The 22664-nt window shown below is 33.1% G+C and overlaps 1 protein-coding gene and 1 pseudogene across 1 annotated transcript; both read right to left on the reverse strand.

Annotated features, from left to right (window-relative positions):
- Positions 1 to 335: 335 nt before the first annotated feature.
- LOC145165709 (endoglucanase 12-like) lies at positions 336 to 3620 on the reverse strand. Its single transcript, XM_079084525.1, has 5 exons — positions 3488 to 3620; positions 2846 to 3307; positions 1198 to 2103; positions 919 to 1091; positions 336 to 834 (listed from the first exon to the last, which is right to left on the reverse strand). The coding sequence occupies exons 2-5, from the start codon at positions 3252 to 3254 to the stop codon at positions 433 to 435; spliced, it is 1890 nt and encodes a 629-aa protein (XP_078940651.1). The 5' UTR covers positions 3255 to 3307; positions 3488 to 3620; the 3' UTR covers positions 336 to 432.
- A 684-nt stretch (positions 3621 to 4304) lies between these two features.
- LOC145163523 (uncharacterized) lies at positions 4305 to 18878 on the reverse strand (annotated as a pseudogene).
- Positions 18879 to 22664: the final 3786 nt, after the last annotated feature.

Raw genomic sequence — 22664 nt, forward strand, 5'->3', positions numbered from 1 at the left:
CCTTCGTCCATGTGAACCCAAAATAAAACATCAGCCAAATTAAAATCTGATGGCCCAACAAGGCCCTAATCACCTAAGTCCAAACATGGCCAAAGACCGAGAGCCCAAAAGTCCGAAGCCCATCAGCTGAGTACGCGAGGCATACTCAGCTTGTACGCACGCTTGAAAGACAAAGTTGCACTCATAGACCCCGAGTAATAGCGAAATTATATAAATAATCTGAATAATATAACATTACGAAAATATAAGACTAATAAACGTATAGTAACACACGGGCAATCAAGTTAAAGTTACGCAATTGAGATGCTTATTAGATTTTAGTATGTAAAATGTAGTTGTGGAAAGAAAAATAAGTATTTTACTGAAAATTATGAACTAACATATCAAATTAACTAAATTTAATTCAATTATTGAGTATAATTACAAAGTCTCTCATGGTTTCCATGGCGGCGGTGGTGGTGGGGCGGTAGGGTAAAGCGGTGGAATTGCGGTAAATATGGAGTTCTTATCAATTCCATTGCCTCCGGTTGCCGTGAGTGAAACCAATGCAGCAACCAGGCCTGCATTTCCGGCTAAAGTGGGTTCCGTGTAGCTGTAATTCCGACGCACATCTCTGTACTTGTCAAACCGGTCCGGACCTCCAACCATGGCGCCGGTGATAATGTTTGGATTAGCTTTACCAGAAGACAGCCATTGAAACCCACCTTTACATGAATATCTGACGTTGTTATCTGGTATGGATGCACCTCGATGATGAACGTGTGTTGGATATTTCTTCCCATAACCCACCACGTAGCTCATATTCATCGGGTTTTTCCCCAAAATGTAGTCCATCTGCAACCATAATTAATTAATAACTAATAAGTTGACATATAAGACGAAAAGAAAACATTGAAAGGATGAAGTTTGAGTTTGAACCTGAGAAGTGGCAAATTCACGAAGCTTATCCAAGGGGATAAACGCTGACCCACATTTCCAACCCGGGAGATCCGAAGCATCCAAATAATCTGCATAAACTGAAGCCAAAAAGACTGCATTCACGACATATTGTAGATTCTGTGCTTGTCCACGGCTGAGTTGAATCAATCCCCCTGCATAGTCATGGATATTAATTTCATCTTCCTTCAATCTTCTTTGGCATTTAAGATCAAACACAGAGTTAATTAATCCTATACAACAATAATCTATTGATCATACCTTTAGTCCAATTGAAGTATTGATACTGATGAAGGTACGAACACATAGTAAGCGATGTGGCGTTATGATAGCTACTTAACATTGACTCATAAGGGTACCCAGGATTCAGGAACAATCGAATCCTTGTTAGCAATAGCATCGCCGCCGGCGACTTGTTATCCCAACTAAGAACCCGTTGACTTGGTATATCCATTAACGCCTTTGCATGTCTCGGAATTCCTTCATTTGTAGCTAACGATAAGTAACTGATATTACCAGTGGCATAATACATCCATGCACCACCCCACATGTATTCATCATAGTACCCTGTTGAGTTGTAGTAGGGTTCTATGAAAAGATTGCCTCTACAGTATCTGCTACGCTTCCCTGAATCTCTTGCAAAGGTCCATACTGTAGCGGCACCTTTCACAAGCTTCTTGGAGTAGGCGATGTCGTTTCTAAAGACGATGGAGGCAGATGCTAATGCAGCTGCCATTTCCCCGGCGAGATCTGCTCCGGCGGTGATCAGTTGGTTTGGCCGCTTGTAATCCATGTCTTCGGGTCTTTGCCAACAATTGTGATCATCTGGTGTTGCTGAACCGTTTTGAGATCCTCCGACCTGACCATAAATGTGATCGATTTTGGAAGACGATGAGTTGAATGTACGCAGCAAGTAATCGGTTCCCCATTTGATGAGGTCTCGAGCATGATCGTATTCCTTGACGAATTTGTACTTGTGTTCGTATTCGATTACACTCCAGCTTAACATTGTCATGGCGAATGACATCGGGAAATTGAACTTGGTGTTGTCTCCGGCGTCGTAGTAGCCTCCTACTAAACCTCCCTTCACATCCGTTGCATCGCTTCCGTCCTTAAGGCCGGAATTCCCTCTCCACTTGATCCCGTTGTTCTTTGGCAACTTCCCGGCTACAACATATTTTAATAGTATTTTCTTATTAGTTGTCGGGTTGACTTCGAATATTTAAGTTTTTCTGGATCTTAAATTTATAATTGTGATCCATCTTCTTCAATGAAAAAAATAAAACTCATAATTAACAATGAAAACTTTCTGTATTCTTATCGAAACATTCTTCAGAAAATAGCTGAATTTCATTAAACAGGATGTACAACTATATATTTACTTTAATTTATATAAAAATCAATAAATATAAAAGGCTTTAAAGAATTTCAAAACAATAAGTGAAATTGTTTTGCTAATTAGTAAAAAAAACTAATTTTTTTTGATAGCTTTATTTTTTGGAAGTATTTTATTCCAATTTGTTTGATTTATTTGAGTAAACATATCAATTTAAGTTTGATGAATAAAAGTTTATTTATTATTTAATAAATATAAATATTTAATATATTTTAAACGAGCAATATTAAATATAGTCATATGTGACTTTCTGTTAATTACATATATACTTGATTAGAGTTATTTTTGAATAATATTTCCTGTATTTAATCAAGAAAACATATCAAAATATCGCCACAATTTATCCATGACGGATTCAAAATACATTTTTTTAAATAAAAATATATTATTGTAAAATAATATCTTATATTTTTGTTTTACATTTTAATTTTATTAAGGTATTGCTGTTGCATACGATTCAAGCAGATTGAATAGTCAAAGAGTTGAAAAATGGTTAGGGTTAAAAAATCGTACATTTCTGCGCGTTGAAGAAGAGGAGAGCCTTATTCAAAGCCTCCGCGTACTGATCCGGGGGTGGAGGCCGTGATTTATGCTTCGGCAGCGACTTTGTTATTATAATCGGAAGTCCGATCACCAGAAAAGCAACGAAGACGGCGATGAGGGTCCATTTCAAGGCTTTCCGTTTGACGACGATGCAGCCTAGATCCACATACCTGGTCTTGTTCTTCTTCCTGGAAGCATCATTTGGATCCAGAAGCCAACTCTGTTGAGTCTCATCTAGAGTTCCACTGTATTGGCTTTGAGTATTATACAACGATGCTTTGTCCATGTCCTCCATGTTCTTGTTTCTTCTGTTTTGATCTTCATGATCATTTTCATTTGCTATTTCCAGTGATCCACCCCAGTGATTTGCTGCGTACATTCTCTCTCTCTGTAAAATCTTGTGTTTTTAGAGAGAGAGAGGGGGAATTTCACCTGTTTGCGTTTGAACCACATGAAAAATCTATCAAAGATCTATGTGTAATGCTATAAAACTATACAAGAAAACATTATAACATGCAACGAAATGCATGATGCACAAAATTGATCAAATGTCTTTATTTCAAAAACATATACAAATCAACAATGCATATCGAAAGGTGCTATGTGTGTTACCTTTGACTAAATGAAGACGGAAAGCTTCAAAGCTTGATTTCCATGGAGTTCTTGCATAAATACATACTTCTTTGTATTTGATATTGTAGTGGGGGTCGATCGGGTTATATCAATATAGTGTTTGAGAGGCCTTAGCTTGTTGACTTTTAGAAGGTTGACATGCATTCAACTTTCATTATTTTATTTATTTTATACTATTTTTTGATGACGAGACTAAAGCTGGAAGAAGCATGTTAGAGACATGTATTTAAATATGAATTACTTACATGAAAATGAAAGTTTAGCAACTAGGGTTAGGTAAAGCTTCACATATTTTCATTTTTAATTTATAAGGTTCGAGAGATGATATCAGTTATAATAATATGTGTATTTAGCGGTTTATTTATCTAAACAAGGTGAAAAATTAATATACAAAAGAAAGATTTATATTACCAAATAAAAGTTCAATATCAAAAAGTCAAATAATATTAACCTGTTCATTATAGTTACAAAGTCATATATTACAACTAACTAGGTGTGAGACCCGTGTATTACACGGGTTTTATTAAAAAATTAACATAAATTGTTAAGAATTACATGTTTTTTATTAATAATTTTACATAAATACAAAAATCTATAATGAATAAAGTAACTATCTCAATATATCTACCCTAATAAAATGGAACATATTTGTAAAATGATGACAACAATAATGATGTAAACATTAAACATGAATTAATTAAAACTTGCTATATTTAAAAAAACAAAATGATGAATAAGTAAGTTAATGTATAATAATAAAAACAACTATTAAAATATTGACACTTATGTTTATGAATTACAAATTTCCAAAGACTTCCTTGAATACAACATTAGATGTCGTGTTCGTAAGTTTACCATATTTATCTAAAATTAATATCTTTAATTTAACTTTACTTTTAACTCTCGACAATGCAACATACAACTGCCATGAGTGAATACTGGTTGTCTCAAAAACAACCCCACCCTCGATAGTGACTGTCATTGACTTTTATTTATTGTCATTGCAAAACATACGGTCAGTGGAAATTGTCGTCTTTGAAATATGAAAGGAATCCTTTTATCCGAAGGCGTCAAAGACATTCTTGGAATAAACGTACGGTTTCCGATATTACTTCCAGATATTATTTCGGCTTCTATAACATGTTACCCAATGCAATAACCCGTAACCTCGTGCCATTGCACAATCCACATTTTTGATCAATATTCCTTAGTAACATAACCGGAACACCGACTTTTAAAACCAACTTATGAATTGGCATACCTGAAGGTCTAAGACCATTTAGAACATCAGGAGAATATAAAGTTTCATCAACTTCATCATGAAAAAAATCAGCATGAGAAAGACTATCTGAACTTAAATACTCCTGTGGATCTCCTAGAAATAATTTTAACAAACGCTCATTAATCTCTTGAACGACTTCATTTTTCGGTGCAATGATTGCTCTTTCTTGAAAATAAACCGGATTCTTTGCATTTTCAACAATAGAAGGATAGACAAATCCAATTAATGAACCAATAGGATCAACTGAATCAACAATGAGAAGATCAGTGGGAATATCAATAATTGCATCACCATCATTCAAACCACCAACTTTTCCTTCTCCTATATACAAAATCCATTTTGCAAAAGTCGCCGTTTCTTGAATATCAGATGCGAGAACACTTAACCTCATGTTTTTTGTTAATGTTAAGACTTTGCAACTTGACCAAATATAAGAGGAACTTAAAGAAGCATTCACAATGTCTTGCCTGCTTCCATTAGGAACAACCGGTAGAATTTGTCTAAAATCGCCTCCAAAGACAATTGTTTTTCCTCCAAATGGCAATTTTGAGTTTCCACGAAAATCACAACTCAATATATCTTTCAAAGAACGATCCAAGGCTTCAAATGCATGCTTATGAATCATAGGTGCCTCGTCCCATATAATCAATGATGTTTTTTTAACAATTCGGCTACATCACTATCCGGTGCAAAAGAACAAAAGGAATCCTCAGTAAGAGAGGAATTATAAAACGTGAGTGTGCTGTTCTACCTCCGGTTAGTAACAATGAAGCAATACCACTTGAAGCAACATTTAGAACGATATCACCTTTAGATCTTATAGATGCAGGTAAAGTCTTCCAAAGAAAAGTTTTACCGGTACCTCCATAGCCATAAACAAAAAACACACCTCCTTTTTTATGTTTAACAGCTGTCATGATTTCATCAAAAATTGATCGTTGTTCAATTGTTAATGAATCAAGTAGTTGATGAGATTCTTTTTGTAGATTGTTCATATCAAAATCTAACTCCTCAGTAATCAAACGGTTGTTTGAAGAAGATACCGAATCATGATCAGGGTAAGGCTTCCCAACAAAATCTTTAAGGCTTGAACTGTTTTGGAGTAGAATTTTTTCAATCTCATATAGCGTCAAGTTTTTAAGCTGATCGTCATTAAGGGATAAACCTATACAATTGCAGAGTTAATTATTAAAAGATAAATATAGACAATTATCACGTAATAAAAATAATGTGTAAAAAAACTTTTAAATATTTATAAAAAAACATCAAAATTTCAAATAATAATATATTTAGCATTTAAAAAATATATAATTAATGTATAAAATGTAAGGAATGACAAAAATAATAATACCTGGAGACTTTAATCTTATTCGTTGATTGTAGAGAATTCCATCGGATAAGTATTGCCAAGTATTTTCCCAAACATAACACGGTTTAGACAAACTATTAGACTTTAGCATAGTTGCAAATAGAAACCGTAAATAATAACCAGATCCTGAATGACTTGTTTCGTCGATGACATCAATATATTCTCTATCATCTTCTAAAAGTCCAAGAGCATAACATGCATCTCTAAAAGTAGGACATATTTGTCCATTAACCGTACGAATATCTGCAAACGATTTCGGACCTTTGACTTTATTTAAAAGAATTCTCAAAAAATATGCTTCACCGAGATTAGGTGAAACTGTGTGAATCCTCCCAATAGAAAACCCTTTTTTTCTTGGCTCCCAACAACGATCTTCTTGTTTCCATACAAATTTTGTAGGAAACTCAACATAAGAAAGTTTTCGTGCATCCTCATTATGTTCATTACAACTCATCCAAGATAGGAACATCGAAGAAGAAACAGATTGTTTGTTGAGGACATCTTCAATATCATCATCTTCTCCGTATACAACATTTTATTTTCCAGGAAGATGGAACGGAAGCCTTACAACTGACGGATATCTGTAATGAACATCAAATCCATATATACGCCACGAAGCTTTACATGCAGACAAATACCTACAATCATAGTAGTCATTTATTTCATCAACTGGAGCATCATCATTATCACCTCCGTTGTTGTTTTGTGAAACTTCAACAGTAGCCCGATCAGGACCCTTGTTAATATATTTAAACAAATATTTGATGGAAGCCGCTTGATTGCACCACTCAACATTAATGTGAGCCTGATATCGTTTCAAAAGGGTTTTGTGATATGGAACAACACTTCTGTTGTCTAACTTAACACCCGACTTTTCTATAAAATATCCATCATTACGTCTCCTATATATAGGATAACCATTTGAATCAACGGAAGTATTCTCCAAGAATGGCTTCGGGAAGTTTTTTGAACACTTGTTTTCACTCATGCATGGGCATTTAGGATTATCAGAACCACATGGACCATGCATCATGAACTCACTGACAAGTGAGTACAATTCTGGATCATCGTCTTTGTTTGGAATTTCAGCCGAAATAACTCGATCAATATGTTCAACAGTAGGGAGTTTGTAATCAAAGTGCATGAATAAACATATATGTGCGTGAGGCAGACCACGCTTTTGAAACTCCACCGTATAAACAACTGTAGATTTAAATAAATATAATATTATAAGATAATAAAAAACATAAAAAAACATTTTGATAACACTATATTGTAATATATGGTACCTGCTTGGACCGAACCCAATAACCTCTTCTTCTTTAAGTCTTTAATCAAAGAATCCAACTTAATTTTGAATAATCTAGACATGATATCAGGCCTATCTTCGGGATTAAGTGTGGTGTCAGCAAGAAACCTTTTAATTTCAGGCCACTTTGGATTGCATGTTACGGTTATGAAAAAATCTGGGTATCCAAACCACTTACAAAGCGACATGGCATCTAAATAGTTTTGCATCATGTAGCGTGCACCACCCGTAAAAGAAGAAGGCAAGATAACACGTTTTCCAAAGTTGGAAATATCAGTATTACCATGACTTTGTACGCTTTTTAAAGTTTCATAAGATTCGCATATAAGAACTTTTTGCTGGTTGCGTATGTAATATAGTCTCTCAGTTTCAATCATCGTATAAGCATCAACCAGAAACTGTTGAAAAAGCCTTCTTGAATTAAGAATTAATGAAAAAACATTAACTCTGTCTTGAATTCTATAAGCAAAGAATTCTCTCATTGTACAGAAACGACGTTTGGTATTAGTTGAATGATCAACATCTCTGTGAGGTATGTCAACTCTATATCCATCATCTCCATATGGAAATAGTAGTGGGTACTGAAGACCAAGGTAAGCCGGATGTAATTCGTTTATACGTTGTAGACTTCCTGATTTAGTTGTTACGATGATATCTCTATTATCAATTGCATCACCAATGTCACCAACAATTAAAGCAGCAACCTCAGAAGCAGTAGGTAAGTTATATGTCCTTCCATCTTGTTTCCTTCTTCCTATAAGACGTAACTTTAGATCTATATGAGGATTTTCATCAAAACAGTCTCTGGCCATTCTATAACACTTAACCAGCTCATTGATTGAATCCAACATGACCTTCAAAAAGCTAATGATTTCAATATCAAGAGAATGAGAAGTTGATGTGCACCCTTCGTTCTGTGTACTGTTAACAACAACGGTTATATGTAAAATTTAGCAAGTAATAATTATATCAAACTTATAAAAGCAATGGTTTATAAAAAAATTAATAAAGTTATACCTGAAAGCATGTTGTCTATTTGTTATTTCATTTTCAGTATCATATATGTATAGTTGCGAAAACTTTGGTTTGGATCCATCTGTAGGTAGAAAACTTCCCATGCAATGGTAATTTTGACCGCTAAGTCTGAAAACGTATGGAGCATTGCCTCTATTAATGGAAGAATCAAATTTTCCACCCATTGAAGTAAAGGAAAACATCGAATTGAATCGACGAATATTCTTCATGAAATTTTTTCCTTTTAGATCAACATTACGAAAGAGATTTTGATAATTTGTTGGAGCTTCTTTTAATTCAGGAAGCTCAACTTTTCCGTTACCACAACACATGGAATAAGAAGTTTTCTTTCCAGAAGTATTGCCTTTAAGAGCTTCATGTGTCCATAATTGTGCATGACATATCGTACACACAAAAGTCTGGTCACCATGGTCCAAGTAATCTGTTCAATAAAAACAGTTGTAAAACTTTGAAATAATTTAATGTTGCAATGAGTAATAATTTAAATATACAAGGGGATTATAAAAAAAATTATTATTTTCCTTTTGTAATACCTGATATTAATTGTTGATGGATCTGTTGATCACGTAAATCTTCATCTGATGTTAGGTCCAAAATGGGTATATGAGATATATTTGGAATCTTTCTTTTTTTATTTAGTTTTCTGCATGATAAATTGCTGGAAGAAGATCGAGTGACTGAAGATGAATTCGTAGCTCTCATGTCACCAGACAATATAGAATATTGTGCATTTACTAACAATAAAAGTATGACAATTAGAATTAAATTTATAAAGTAAATAGATAAAAAATAAAAAAAATGAATACATATTATTTTATGTGTACCATATATAGTAACAAACATTAAGTTGAATATAAATGTATTTGTACCATTTGAAATGTTGGACAACGGAGTTCTTGTAGTAAAATTAGAAGCAGATTGAAAACATTCTTGATCACGACCAATATTACCTATCAATAAAAGATAAGTTGATATAAATATGTATTAAGTAGGGAACAACAAAGAAACAGGTATAATAACATAGTATCTTTTTACAAGATTAAGAATAAGTTTATATGGATAAAATTAATTAGGTAGGATGATATATATCATATACCGATTGGTACGGTGGACATGTGATTGGATCTTCTTGTATCCAAATAAAATCTCCTTTCTTTTCGTTTATCTTTAGCCTTGTTCAACAATGGACTGTCGATATAAATATTCGAAATAGATTGAACCCGTGTTTGCTGATATCCACATGACAAAGTTGGGATGACATTTTCATTGTTACCGACAATATTGACAAACTTGCTTGATGAAGGTGTTTGAATGTTGGTAGTTATATTAGAAAGCACTGTAAAAGAATATAAAATATGTAAGTTATAATGCAGATACAAATAATTGTAAGTTAACATATAATAAGAAAACTATAAAAAATAATTTTAATGATATAATTAGAAATGATATATAAGGGATTTATAAAATAATAATGTTTAATTAATTGCAATGTAGCAAAGAGTGTAGGTAAAACATAATAATATTTAAGATTCAGAGGATTGTGTGAGATGAAAAACATTGTATAAAATAAAAAATTAGTCTATCCGATAGAAAACGATATACCATTAGGCGATGTGGACATCTGATTGGATCTTTTCTTATCCAAATATAATTTTCTATGTTTTCGGTTCTCTCTAGCAGCATCAGACAATGCATTTCTAATATTTAAAGTTGAAGTAGACTGGAAACTTGTATGTTGATAAGCGGATGATATATTTGGATTCAAATTTTCACTGTCATCGCGAATATGTATAGAATTGTTTGAAGATTGTAAATGCTGCCGAGAATAACCTACATTGAACATATAATAATAACAATGGTTAATTAGAAAATACTTTGATTATATGAGATAAAACATGAGAAGATATAAAACAATATTTGTTCAAGATAAGTTAAATATAAAACATTATTGAAAATGAAAGTAAATTGAGATGTAGATAAAGAATTACCAAATGATAAGTTGGACATAACATTGGATCTTCGTTGATCCAAATATATTTTTCTAAATCTGCGCCTTTCTTTATGTTCGTTTGATTCCATATCGTGTTTGTAGCTTAGGAACAAAAAAAAGTATGTAATGAAAAGTATATTGACCATAATTCCATTAAAATTTAAAATTGAAAATCATCAAAAACAGAGACATTAATACGATTAATATGTAGTAGTTAAAAATTGGTAATATTTAAGTATTGTATATTTTACATTAATAAAAATCAATACTTCCAACAAATAAGTGTATATTAACATGACAACTAAAATAAGAATTTTATAAAAAAAAATTATTTCTAAAAGATACGTAACTTATAGATAACCATATATATTAATACTTACATCAAAAAAATTTATATTCATATTGATATAACAAATAAAAGAATGATTTTATAAATAATCTACTATGAAAAGAGAAGGAAAACCCGTTTTTTAGATGAGGCCCTCAAATGTCTTCCCAGAATGTCGATTTTTGACCTAGTTTAATATACGATTCAGCACAAGAGGTTACGAGATTAATAAGACAAAGATACGGAAAGATTCATTGAAAATGACAAAAATACCCTTATACAAACATTATTGTGTTTAATTTTTCTTATTACAAACAAGTTATAATTTGCATATTCTTAATGGACTTTATTCTATTGCAAATATGGAGTCAATATAAATCATCATAATTTTCAGAAGCATAACGATGGATCATAAAGATTACTACAAACCATGTTCATCAACAGATCCCACAACTGTAATGAAAACATACGAAGGTCAACAGGCTCACCATATTGTAGGGGAAAGAATTGTAATCATTGTTTCCGAGGAGAGATCTATTTACATTTGAAGTTTATATAAAATGGAATTTTCATTTTTTTTTTACAGAAAAACAGAAAACCAAATTCGGTTCTGCAGTAATGCCTATAAATACACAAACTGTAAATTGTAAATTTCCTTAAGAATGTAGTAAAAGATTAACAACCAAAAAAAGGAGGAGGTGAAAATGATGTTAGAAACTTATGAGTAAAATGGATATAAGGTCATTCCCCAACTATTTAAGATTGTTTTGTCTTCTTACCTGCTATGCAAATAGACATTTATGTCAACTTTTCACCAAATGTGTAAAATAGCGAACTGATTTGTAAAAATGACGTTTTTACCCCTTGGTCATACAGAAATCATAAATAGTTGGGGACAGAAAAAAGTATTTGTATTTTTCACTTTAATTAATCTACATTAAAAAAAATGAAAATTCCATTTTATATAAACTTCAAATGTAAATAGATCTCTCTTCGGAAAAAAGTATTTGTATTTTCACTTTAATTAATCTACATTAAAACAAAAAAAAACCCACAATAATAATAGTTATAACAGACCATTTCATTCATTTTCCTGTTTCCATTCCATCACACCAAACAAATATAACCACTTTCAAATAAATAGGAAAACACAGAAAATAGCACAGTTGAAAAAAAACATGCATAAACGGTTTCAAGTTTGAATCCCAATGTTGAAAGCAGGGACTTATGATGGAAAACAGGGGCTTAAAAAGACAATTTAGTTCATTCTGACTCTTCAGGTCAACAATACTCTACATGAAAAATACTTTTTCATCTTAGTTTCTTACAGTTTGAATGTTGCTCCAGAACTTATACTTATAAAGTTACAGACCATCTACCACATTTTGATATATGGAATGAAAAGTCAAAAGTCACAATCATATGTTATATCTTGCATCGATTTAGGAACATAAACAGTTAAGCAGGCACACACACGCATACACATTTGAGAAGCAGAAACTGATGTTAAAAAACAACACACACATTAAAAAAAACACAAGAAGAAACAAAAGATAAACAAACAAGTTGAAAGTAGTTTTTTTTATAAACTTACCGGAAGGATTGAACTCTGTGATTGTGATTGAAAGGACGATTTTCCACTGTGATGATGCAAAACTTTGGAACACGATGCTGTAAACTCAATATTTCAAGAAACAGTGATAACAGATGAATTAGAATTGAGTTATTCATAGTATGTAACTTATAAAAATGATTTTTGGAAAGGATATCAAACTTTGGTTTGAAATTATACAGTATTCCAAATATTAGCTGTCAATGAACATATCTTTGAAACGTTTCCCAAGTTAGCATGATTTTGAAAGGGATTGACCAAATTTGTTCCTGATTATAAATGATCTATGTCATTCTAATAGTAATTCCTGCATATTAGGCACTATTTTCTTACATTCTAAAATCAATTTAAAAAAAAACGTAAATAAGGATTCCATAAATTAAGCTATTATATAAAGATAGAAAAATTAAAATTCATGAAAACAAATATCTTCCTTTTTAAAATAACCGTATGTTGCACCATATCACAATTAAAATTTTTGAAAATTTTTACCATACGGCTATATTTTTGTTATTTATAAAATTATTATTTTATCACTTATAGTGCCCTTAGTGGTGACTATATTTTTGTTATTTATAACATTATACAAAAGTTATACTTTTGCTATTTTAAGTTGTCAAACCGCGTAAAACACGAGTTGTAGCCTAGTATTTGATATAAATAACAAATATTGACTCTGCAAATTATTAGTTTTAGAATGTAGCATAAAATTACTTATACATCAAGTCAAGTTATGTATAAGAATCATAGACTGTGAAAGAAATTTGTGAAGATTTAAAAATATATCCAATAATAAGAGTTAAAAATTCTTTGTATTTGGTTGACCGGTTAAATTTTGTTGCAGGATGTGAAAGAGACTACACAGAAAAATACCTTGATTTACTGAAATATAAAAGACGATTATGAAGAAAATATGAATGTAATGTCCAAATATAAAGTGCAATATAATTATTGCATAAAGAATCAAATCCAAATTGCTTATAATAAAAGAAAAAGTAAAACCTAACACGAATGAATATTCATAGTGCACCAAACACAAAATATTAAAATCCCAAACAAAATCACAGTAAAAGAAAGGAAATATTTAAAAAAAATGGCTCGGAAAATAGCATAGATTAGCAAAGAAAGATTGAAGTTTTTGTCTTCATAAATAGGATCACTTTTCAACTTTAGGAATCAACAATTTTGTGTTAAATAGCCAACAGATTTGTAAAAATGACGTTTTTGCCCCTTGCTCATACAGAAATCATAAAGAGTTGGGGACAGAAAAAAGTATTTGTATTTTTCACTTTAATCAATCAACATTAAAAAAAGCCAAAATAATAGTGATAATAGACCATTCCATTCCTTTTCCTGTTTCCATTCCATCACACCAAAAAAATATAACCACTTTTAAATAAATAGGAAAACACATATAACAGCACTGAAGTTATCAAGATTTTAAGGAGGTATTCACTTTCTTACCTGCTATGCGTAATGAAACCAATGGAGTTATGAAGAATATTTATACAAAGAAAATATGAATGTAATGTCCAAATATAAAGTGCAATACAATTATTGCATAAAGAATCAAATCCAAATTGCTTATAATAAAAGAAAAAGTAAAACCCAACACGAATGAATATCCATAGTGTACCAAACACTAAATATTAAAATCCCAAAGAAAATCACAGTAAAAGTAAGGAAACATTAAAAAAAATGGTTCAGAAAATAGCATAGAGTAGCAAAGAAAGATTGAAGTTTTTGTCTTCATAAACAGGATCACTTTTCAACTTTAGGAATCAACAATTTTGTTGTTCCACCAACTTTTTCATCTCCAATACGGGGTGCATTAGGTTTGGTTGCTGATTCATAAACGTCATCATCAAGATCGTAAACATCTACAAGTTTATGTTTGGCACTTGTAGGTGGTGAATTGAGGTTGTTGGCTGTTCTTGATGATGGACTTGTACAAATGCCAGAGGGAATATTCGACATAGGAGTATTATCAGCAGTGTGGGAAGTAGCATCCTTAAATTAAAAAAGAAATAATGTTGATTTAGTAATATAAAGGATAACATGTATAAGATTAAATGATGTTGTGTTGTAGTTTACCTTACAACCAACTGTTTCTTGAGATGCAAATTCTGAGCCAATTATATTAACAGATTCAGTATCCATGTCCTATAAAATTATGGATAAAATAAAATAGTATGTTGGGTTAAGGAATCTAGAAAATAGTATTTTCAAAATATGTTTGTTTTAAATTAATTACGTTGGTGTATTTTTACCTGTTCAATCCTACTCTTTTTCTCAATCTTCTCCAAAGCAGAAATAATGTCAACATTATCCGTTATTTTGGAAATGTTGTAAGAACGACCAAATCTTGAAAAATTAAATGTTTTGACAACAATCTTGAAAGCCAATTTTTTGTCGATCATGACATTCAACTCAATAGGAAACTCACTTGTATTGCCGAACTACAAAAAAAATATTAATAGATAATAACAATTAAATTAATGTGTGAAAGTTAAGTTGTATTTAGCAAAATGGTATTGCGTATAAGAAAGATATACCCTTTCATATTTTGATAATAAATCAGCAGCAGATAATTTCAGAATATTTCTGACTTCACGATCAAAGATCGTAAGACTGACAACACCAACTAAACCTTGAACTCGAACTTTGATCATAAAACTAAAAAAACACATAAAAAATTAAAAATTGTAAATTAAATATACTAATAATGAAGAAAATATACTAAGTTAATATTTATTACACATCTTGGTTGAGCAGTAACAACTTTGTCCTTACACTTTTCATTCGTACACACCATAATCTCTTTCTCTTGTAAATGGTCTAAGTCACTGACTGTCTCATCTGGAACCTTAACTATTTCAACCTTTGACTTGCAATTTTTGCAAGCATTATAATACCAATTCCGTTTATCTTCAAACATATTTATTGTGCCAAGAATTACTGCACAACCTCCCTATGATAGTAGGTGTATTTAGGTGTAGTAAAGATTAAAGTATTGAATTAACTAAATAAAAAACAGGATAATTCATATACCTCGTCCAATTCGTGAATAGCGGATATTTGGTGAAAATAGTTTTTTTGAAGAAAGTCATCATGTAGTGAATACATGATGGATGATCCCGAGTTACGTGAAACCGAAGAAGTGAAAGAGCTTTTTTTTGCTTGTAAACTAATTAAGTTAATTAATGTTAGATGGTATAACTCTATATTATTAAAACATTAAAACGTAATGAGAATCATGTAGAAATTTCACATAACCTTTTTTTGAATGTGGTTATCTCCTCAATGTCATCTTCAATATAATGTTTTGTGGCCATGTAGGTGTTATTGACATAAGGACGATCTGAAAACGAAATTTAATAATTTTTCGCATGTTAACAAATTCATATCATAGATTACATGTGGCAATTTAGTTCATTCGAACTCTCCAGGTCAACAAAAGTCTACATGAAAAATATTTTTTCATCTTAGTTTTTTACAGTTTGAATGTTGCTCCAAAACTTATACTTAGATAGTTACAGACCATCTACCACATTTTGATACATGGAATGAAAAGTCAAAAGTCACAATAATATGTTTTATCTTGCATTAATTTAGGAACATAAACAGTTAAACATGCACACACCCGCATACAAATTGAGAAGCAGAAACTGATGTTAAAAAACAACACACACATTAAAAAAAACACAAAAAGAAACAAAAGATAAACAAACAATTTGAAAGTAGTTTTTTATAAACTTACCGAAAGGATTGAACTCTGTGATTGTGATTGAGATGACGATTTTCCACTGTGGTGATGCAAAACTTTGGAACACGATGCTATAACTCAATATTTCAAGAGACGGTGATAACAGATGAATTAAAAGTGAGTTATACATAGGACGTAACTTATAAAAATGATTTTTGGAAAGGATATCAAAGTTTGATACATTCCTTGCAAAAGTTAGGTGAGTGAAGCAATGTTTGTAAAGTTTCTTCAAATTAGAGTTATTTTTAAAGTGATTGACCGAATTTTGATTACGATAATTAAGAAGGTTTATTTGAATTTAATACCTTCCCTGCAAAAATTACGTGAGATTTTAAGGAGGTATTTACTTTCTTTAAATTAAGCGGATTTCATATACTGTATTCTTTTAACAGATTTTAATTTAAAAGACAAAAAATTAGAATTTGACAAGTGGAATTAAAGGTAATTTGAAAAATAGAAAAAATGCCATGTGGCATTGTGAATAAGGTGATGACATGTGGCAATGTTATTTTCTTTTATTAGGGTAGATTAAGGTAAAGATTTGCATTACCGTTCACACAATTTTGTAATTTGATTTCGGATTTTGAAACCTATAACATTTGTCAAACTTTATTCTGTCAAGTTTCATATAAAAAAAATATAAGAACAAAAGAATTGCAATTAATGGTTATTAAAATCATGATTCTGATATGGTAGGATCGTACGAACCTACATCTCACCTACATAAATCGATCCTAATCTTACTTGGATTGTTTTTTGGTAGACGATCGTAGGATCAAATCATAAGATCGTAGGATCATTAATATATTTTTTTATAAAAAAATCAAATATTTTTTGGACTAATTATGTTAAATACCCTTCTGAATTGTTTATCGTTAAATAATGTTTTAAAAATATATTTTTTATGTTTTAAAATATTTATTGTTAACTGAATGGTTAATTAATTAATTTATATGTATTTTGTATGTTTTAAAATACTTTTGGTGCAATCTTAAGATCCGATTCGATCTTACAATCACGATCTTGCAAATCAAAAAACGATCATAAGATCCCGATCTTAACAACCTTATCCAATTTATATGAAAACTTATTTATTTTCTTTCATATCTAGTTAGTAATTAATCATTTAAATTGTATACGAACCCGGAAAAGAGCAATCAATTTTTCATTAAAATATAAATGATTAATTTTAAAGGATCAATGATTATAATGCGATTGTAAGGTTTACCAAGTAAACTAAACATATATTAAGTGAGATACTGAGATATAATATAATTTATACCAATTTTCCAATAAAAAATAACAAAGAATTACAGAATAAAAAACTGATTGGTGTTTTTCATGTAAGTTTATTGAATATAAGGGGGCGTTTAAATAATTTTTACCAACTTTAATGAGAAAGAATGCCGTTGATGCAGCCTTCATAGTTCCTTCCACTTTCACATTATTACAATGTCAATTACAATGTCAATATTGGTGCTGCTAGCTGTCTCGTGTGTGTTTTATTATTATTATTATTATTATTATTATTATTATTTCCTATCCATATTGCCTAGCAGTTGCTTGGACTTCAGATAATCTTTCGAATACTCTCTGAAAACTCATGTCGATCTGTTTAGAGAGAGCATCATATGCTTCAGCAGTGGGGTCTTGGGCTTTCAAATGATAAAACAAAGTGTCCAAGATTTAGAGTATTTCATCGAACTTGTTGGTCGGAACGTCTACGATGTTCCAACAAGCTCAGAACAGTTTGATCATAACCTGTTGCATAATCAAGTTGAGTTCGTCCTTCTTCTTTATCTCCTTCTCCAACCGTTGGATTTGTTTCTCATGACGCACATGAGTTTGCTTGATCAACTCATTAGTTTCACTGATCATGTCATCATGGATCTTTAGCATGGTAGTGGTGGTGGAGATGTGGTGATCCAAGTTGTCGTTATACTTCTGTTCTACTTCTTCCAAGGTGTGCTTGAATCTGAGAGAGATGAGCTGATCAAGTTGATCTGCTCTTTCAGCTTCCGAGGGGCCAACTTGTTTAATCCCGGAAAGAGATTTAAGAATGACATCGAGTTTTGAGTCAAGGCTGGGGACTTTCTGATCAAGCTTGGAGTCTAGTTGCGCCATGGTTTTGTCAAGGGAGTCGCACTTGGAGACAACAATTGCTACATTGTCTCGGAGTTCCAGGAGGGCAAATGGATCAGCAATGTTCTCATCTGATGAGCCGGTGTCCGAGGTGGAACTCTCATACTTATCATCATCACCACCTTTGTCTTCATGTGGTTCGGAAGGAGAGGGATTAGTTGAGGGGGTTTGTTTCTGTTTCATCTCCTTTAGTTGCTTGGACTTTGTCATCAATATGAATTTCTTCGTCGACATGTTCCGAGGAGGATGACGACAGTCTGAAGTCATAAACTGGCTTTGAAGAAGATGGTTTTTGCAGAGACTTGAAAGTGGAGAAGAGAGAAGAGCACCAACAGAAGCGCTATCATCGTCGAACATAAACTCTGTTGAATGTTCTTCATCCGAGGACGGCTGGAAAGCATCACCATGTGGAGACTTTGGAGGATCATCCAAGATGATTGTTGTATCATGAGCTTCTCCTATAGTAGCGGTCTGGGCTGGATTCGAAGAGGTAAACTCTTGGTCTGTTTCTTCATCAGTTGGAGTAATGAATGACATGTTTCTATGAATGGTCCTTCTACACATGGAGATTAGAGTGGATTCAACTTGAGCTCATGTCAACTCTGGATGTCTAGTATGAACCCTGTCAACAAAGTCATTCCATTGATCGTCAGCAGAACCTGGTCGTCTATTACCTGAACCTGGTCGTCTATTACCTGAACCAGGTATCAGAACAGTTGGGGCTCTGGAAGTCGGATGGACAACTCTAGCTTCCGAGAGCTTAGAATAGGAATGTGCGAAGAAACACGTGGGTTTTTTCTAGGGGGCTTCAAGGAACATTGTTCAACACCTGCACCATCTTTTTGGGAAGATGGGGGTGGATTATGTGCAAACTCCCCGTGTATGTATGTGCCTGTAATTTTGAAACTTCAAAGGGTACTTCGGAAGAGTGTCCAGGAGGGGTTATTGGACGTCCAGAGTCAGATGGAATGTCAATGTGTGATTCCTTTCGAGAAGAATCATTGAATTTGGTTATCTTTTTGGCTGGAGCTTTGGAAGGGGAAGTTTTTCGTTTTGCTGCCTTTTTATTTTTACCACCAGCGGAGACTGGTTTGTTCACATCCGAGGGCTGTTGATCATCCTAGACCGGGGCAGACTGTGTTGGGACAAACACGGTCGAGGTCTCTAAATGATGTTTGTGAAAACGAGGACCAGATGGAAGAATTGCTAACATGTGTTGTGGCAACCTACGAATAGGTCTGAAAGAGGTCTGGTTCAGAAGCCTATAACTTTTAATAGCTTTGAAGGAAAGAAATACCTCTTTTGGTTCGGTGTTGATGAGAATTGGCTCTCTTCTTTCCTTGTAGAGTTGTTGAAGTGTGAGAGCCCAGAATCTCGGACTTGAGATCTCATTCGGCTTCCTCTTGATGGCAAACTTCCGAAAGTCTTGCCATAGAACCTCGGTCAGATCGACTGTGTTGTTTCTTCTTGAATAGATGTTGTAGATGACATACAGCCAATCCTTGCTCATTGTGTCCGTTCCGCCATGTTTCCCTGATAAACCTAGAAGAATGAGGTGAATCAACACGATCCAAAGTCCAGAAACCGCCGATTTCTTGAATTTCTTCGCCTTGAACTCACCATTGTACCCAATTTCATTCAAAAATGTCTGAAAATCTTTAGATGAGGGTTCTTGAACTTGAAAACCCTTGGGGTTTTCAGGAATGCCAATAGCTTTGAGGAACGTTTGCTTGGTTACAGGGATGATCCTATCCCCTGTGATTTTGGTCTCCAAAACACCATCTTGGATTTTGATTCTTTCAAAGGCTGTGTGAAGGATGCGTGATGGGATTTGAAAGTTTGGGGTTTTGGTAAGCGAAATGGCAATGGGGTGATGGGAGATTAACTCGATCATCACTCGAATGGATTCATCGTAATCCATAGGATCGAGTGAAAACAGTTGGGTAGTTTCGCTTAAGATCGGTTCAGTGGATGAAGAGGATGCATAACCCTTCGATGATTTCTTCTTTGTGGCAGGTTTTGAGATTTCAAGAATGATTTGAGTGGAATCCATTTTTGAAGGTTTGAACGCTCGAAGAACAGTTGCAAAGAGAAATTTGGAGAAGAAGATGAATAATGCTTAAAAGATGAACAATTGGCATTTGAAACCTTTTTATAGGTTAGATTTTTGGGTCGGGTTAGAAAAAAGTAATGATGACACCCGATGGAAAAATGGGTCGCATTTAATGTGTTGCCAAACTTCATATTCTTTCAAAACTACAAGAGCGAAAGATGGGACGGCTATACGTGCGAAAAGGGAAAACCATTGTTTCAGTTTGAGTTGATGTGCACTTTATTGAGACGTGTGCAAAAGCATGGTTATTGAGGATTAAAGGATAATCATTAAGAAAAACTTACCGTTAATTCAACTAAGAAAAATGTTTCGGAATAAAAAACTTTAATGAAAACCTTTGAACTTCTTTTTACAACTGAGGATCTCGGAATAAGGAAATTCCGAGACCAGATGTCATAAGATACTTCGAAGAGAATATGAACACATCATTAGTACATGATGTAGAGTTCAAGATGACATAATATTAGACTAAATATCAGAGGTAAAATGCATGGATATCATAGACGACAATTTTAAACAGATTGAGATTCCGAGATATGAAGGATCAGAGCTCGAACAAGGTAAGAGATGAACACACATTACTGTTTCGGATTTGAATTCTGAGGTGAACTTCATAACACTTGATTTTGAGATACATTCCGAGATGATATCATTGCAAAAACACCAATGTAACTATATTGGTCACAATCTTCAAAAGATGAGGAAAGTTGTACAACTTAAAACTAGAAGAAGAGGTTAGACAAAATGACACGTAAAATGATCCTATATATTATGAGAGGAAATGATTCCAAGATGAAAAGATTTGACTTCGAAATTATTTCACTTTATGATGTTTCCATCAGAGAGTACAAGCCTCTTGTAAAAATTGTGGATCAGGCATCATCATACCCATTTTGTTCAGATCCCATTGAATTTGGTTTTGTCTAATGCCTTAGTAAAGACATCAGCAATTTCATCGTCAGATGGAACAAAAATAAGTTTGATGTTTCCTTTTAAAACATGATCTTTAATGAAATGGTACCGAATATCGATGTACTTCGTCATGGAGTGCCGAATTGGATTGTGAGAAATCACAATGGCACTTTGAGAATCAAAATATATGGGAATTTTTTGAAATCGATAATTATAATCCAAAAGCTGAGACTTCATCCATAGAACTTGCGAAGTGCAACTAGAATCAGCAATGTATTCCGCTTCGGCTGTTGGGAGAGCAATGCAGTTCTGCTTCTTAGATGACCAGCTAACCAATTTTCCACCCAAAAATTGACAACCCCTGAGGTACTTTTTCTATCCAGTTGAAGGCCTCCATAGTTTGAATCAGAGAATGCCTGAAGAAGGAAACTTTCATTTGTCAGATACCAAATTTCGAGGCTCTTTGTTCCTTTGAGAATCAGAATATTTGCTTGAACACCATAAGATGAGGCATCTTCGGATTGACCTGAAATCTGGCACATAAGCATGTTGAGAACATGATGTCCGGACGACTTGCTGTAAGGTAGAGTAGCGATCCAATCATTCCTCTATACTTCTTTTGATCAACTACAACACCTGCTGGGTCTGAGAAAATCTTGTGTCCAAAACCCATAGGTACCTTTGCGGAGGCACAAGTGCCCATTAAATATTTTTTCAAAAGTTCAGAAATGTACTTCTCCTAGTGAATAAAGATTCCTCTGTTGGTTTGTTTGACTTGTAGTCCGAGTAAGAAACTTAATTCACGATTCATGCTCATTTGGAACCGACAAATCATTAACTTAGAAAAATCAGCAACCATTGTTGAATCTGTGGATCCAAAAATGATGTCGTCAACATAGATTTGGACTAACATGAGATTATTCCATTTGATCTTTGGAATAGGGTAGGATCAAGAATTCCTCTTTGAAAACCAAAACGCTTAAGAAAACCAGTGAGAGTCTCATACCAGGCGCGTGGAGCTTGCTTAAGCCCATAAACAACTTTTCAGAGTTTTTAGCAATAGTTCGGATAAGAAAGATTGACAAAACTGGGGGGCTGTTGGAGATACACTTCGGTATCCAGTTCACCGTTGAGAAATGCACTTTTAACGTCCATTTGGTAAACCTTAAAGTCTTTGTGAGCTGTATAAGCAAGAAAGATTCTGATGGCTTCAAGACGAGCGACAGGAGCGAAAGTCTCATTGTAATCAAGTCCTTCGATCTGAGTGAATCCTTTGGCCACCAATATTGCTTTGTTTC

The sequence above is a fragment of the Lactuca virosa genome, chromosome 3, assembly GCF_052849685.1.
Source record: "Lactuca virosa cultivar CGN04683 chromosome 3, Lactuca_virosa_CGN04683_v6, whole genome shotgun sequence".
Lineage (NCBI taxonomy): Eukaryota > Viridiplantae > Streptophyta > Magnoliopsida > Asterales > Asteraceae > Lactuca > Lactuca virosa.

Coding starts and splice junctions, on each gene's coding strand:
- LOC145165709 (XM_079084525.1), bottom strand. CDS start 3,254: ATGTACGCAGCAAATCACTGGGGTGGATCACTGGAAATAGCAAATGAA. Junction 1,092..1,197: donor ATACTTCAATTGGACTAAAG/GTATGATCAATA, acceptor ATGACTATGCAG/GGGGATTGATTCAACTCAGC. Junction 835..918: donor GTGAATTTGCCACTTCTCAG/GTTCAAACTCAA, acceptor TTATGGTTGCAG/ATGGACTACATTTTGGGGAA.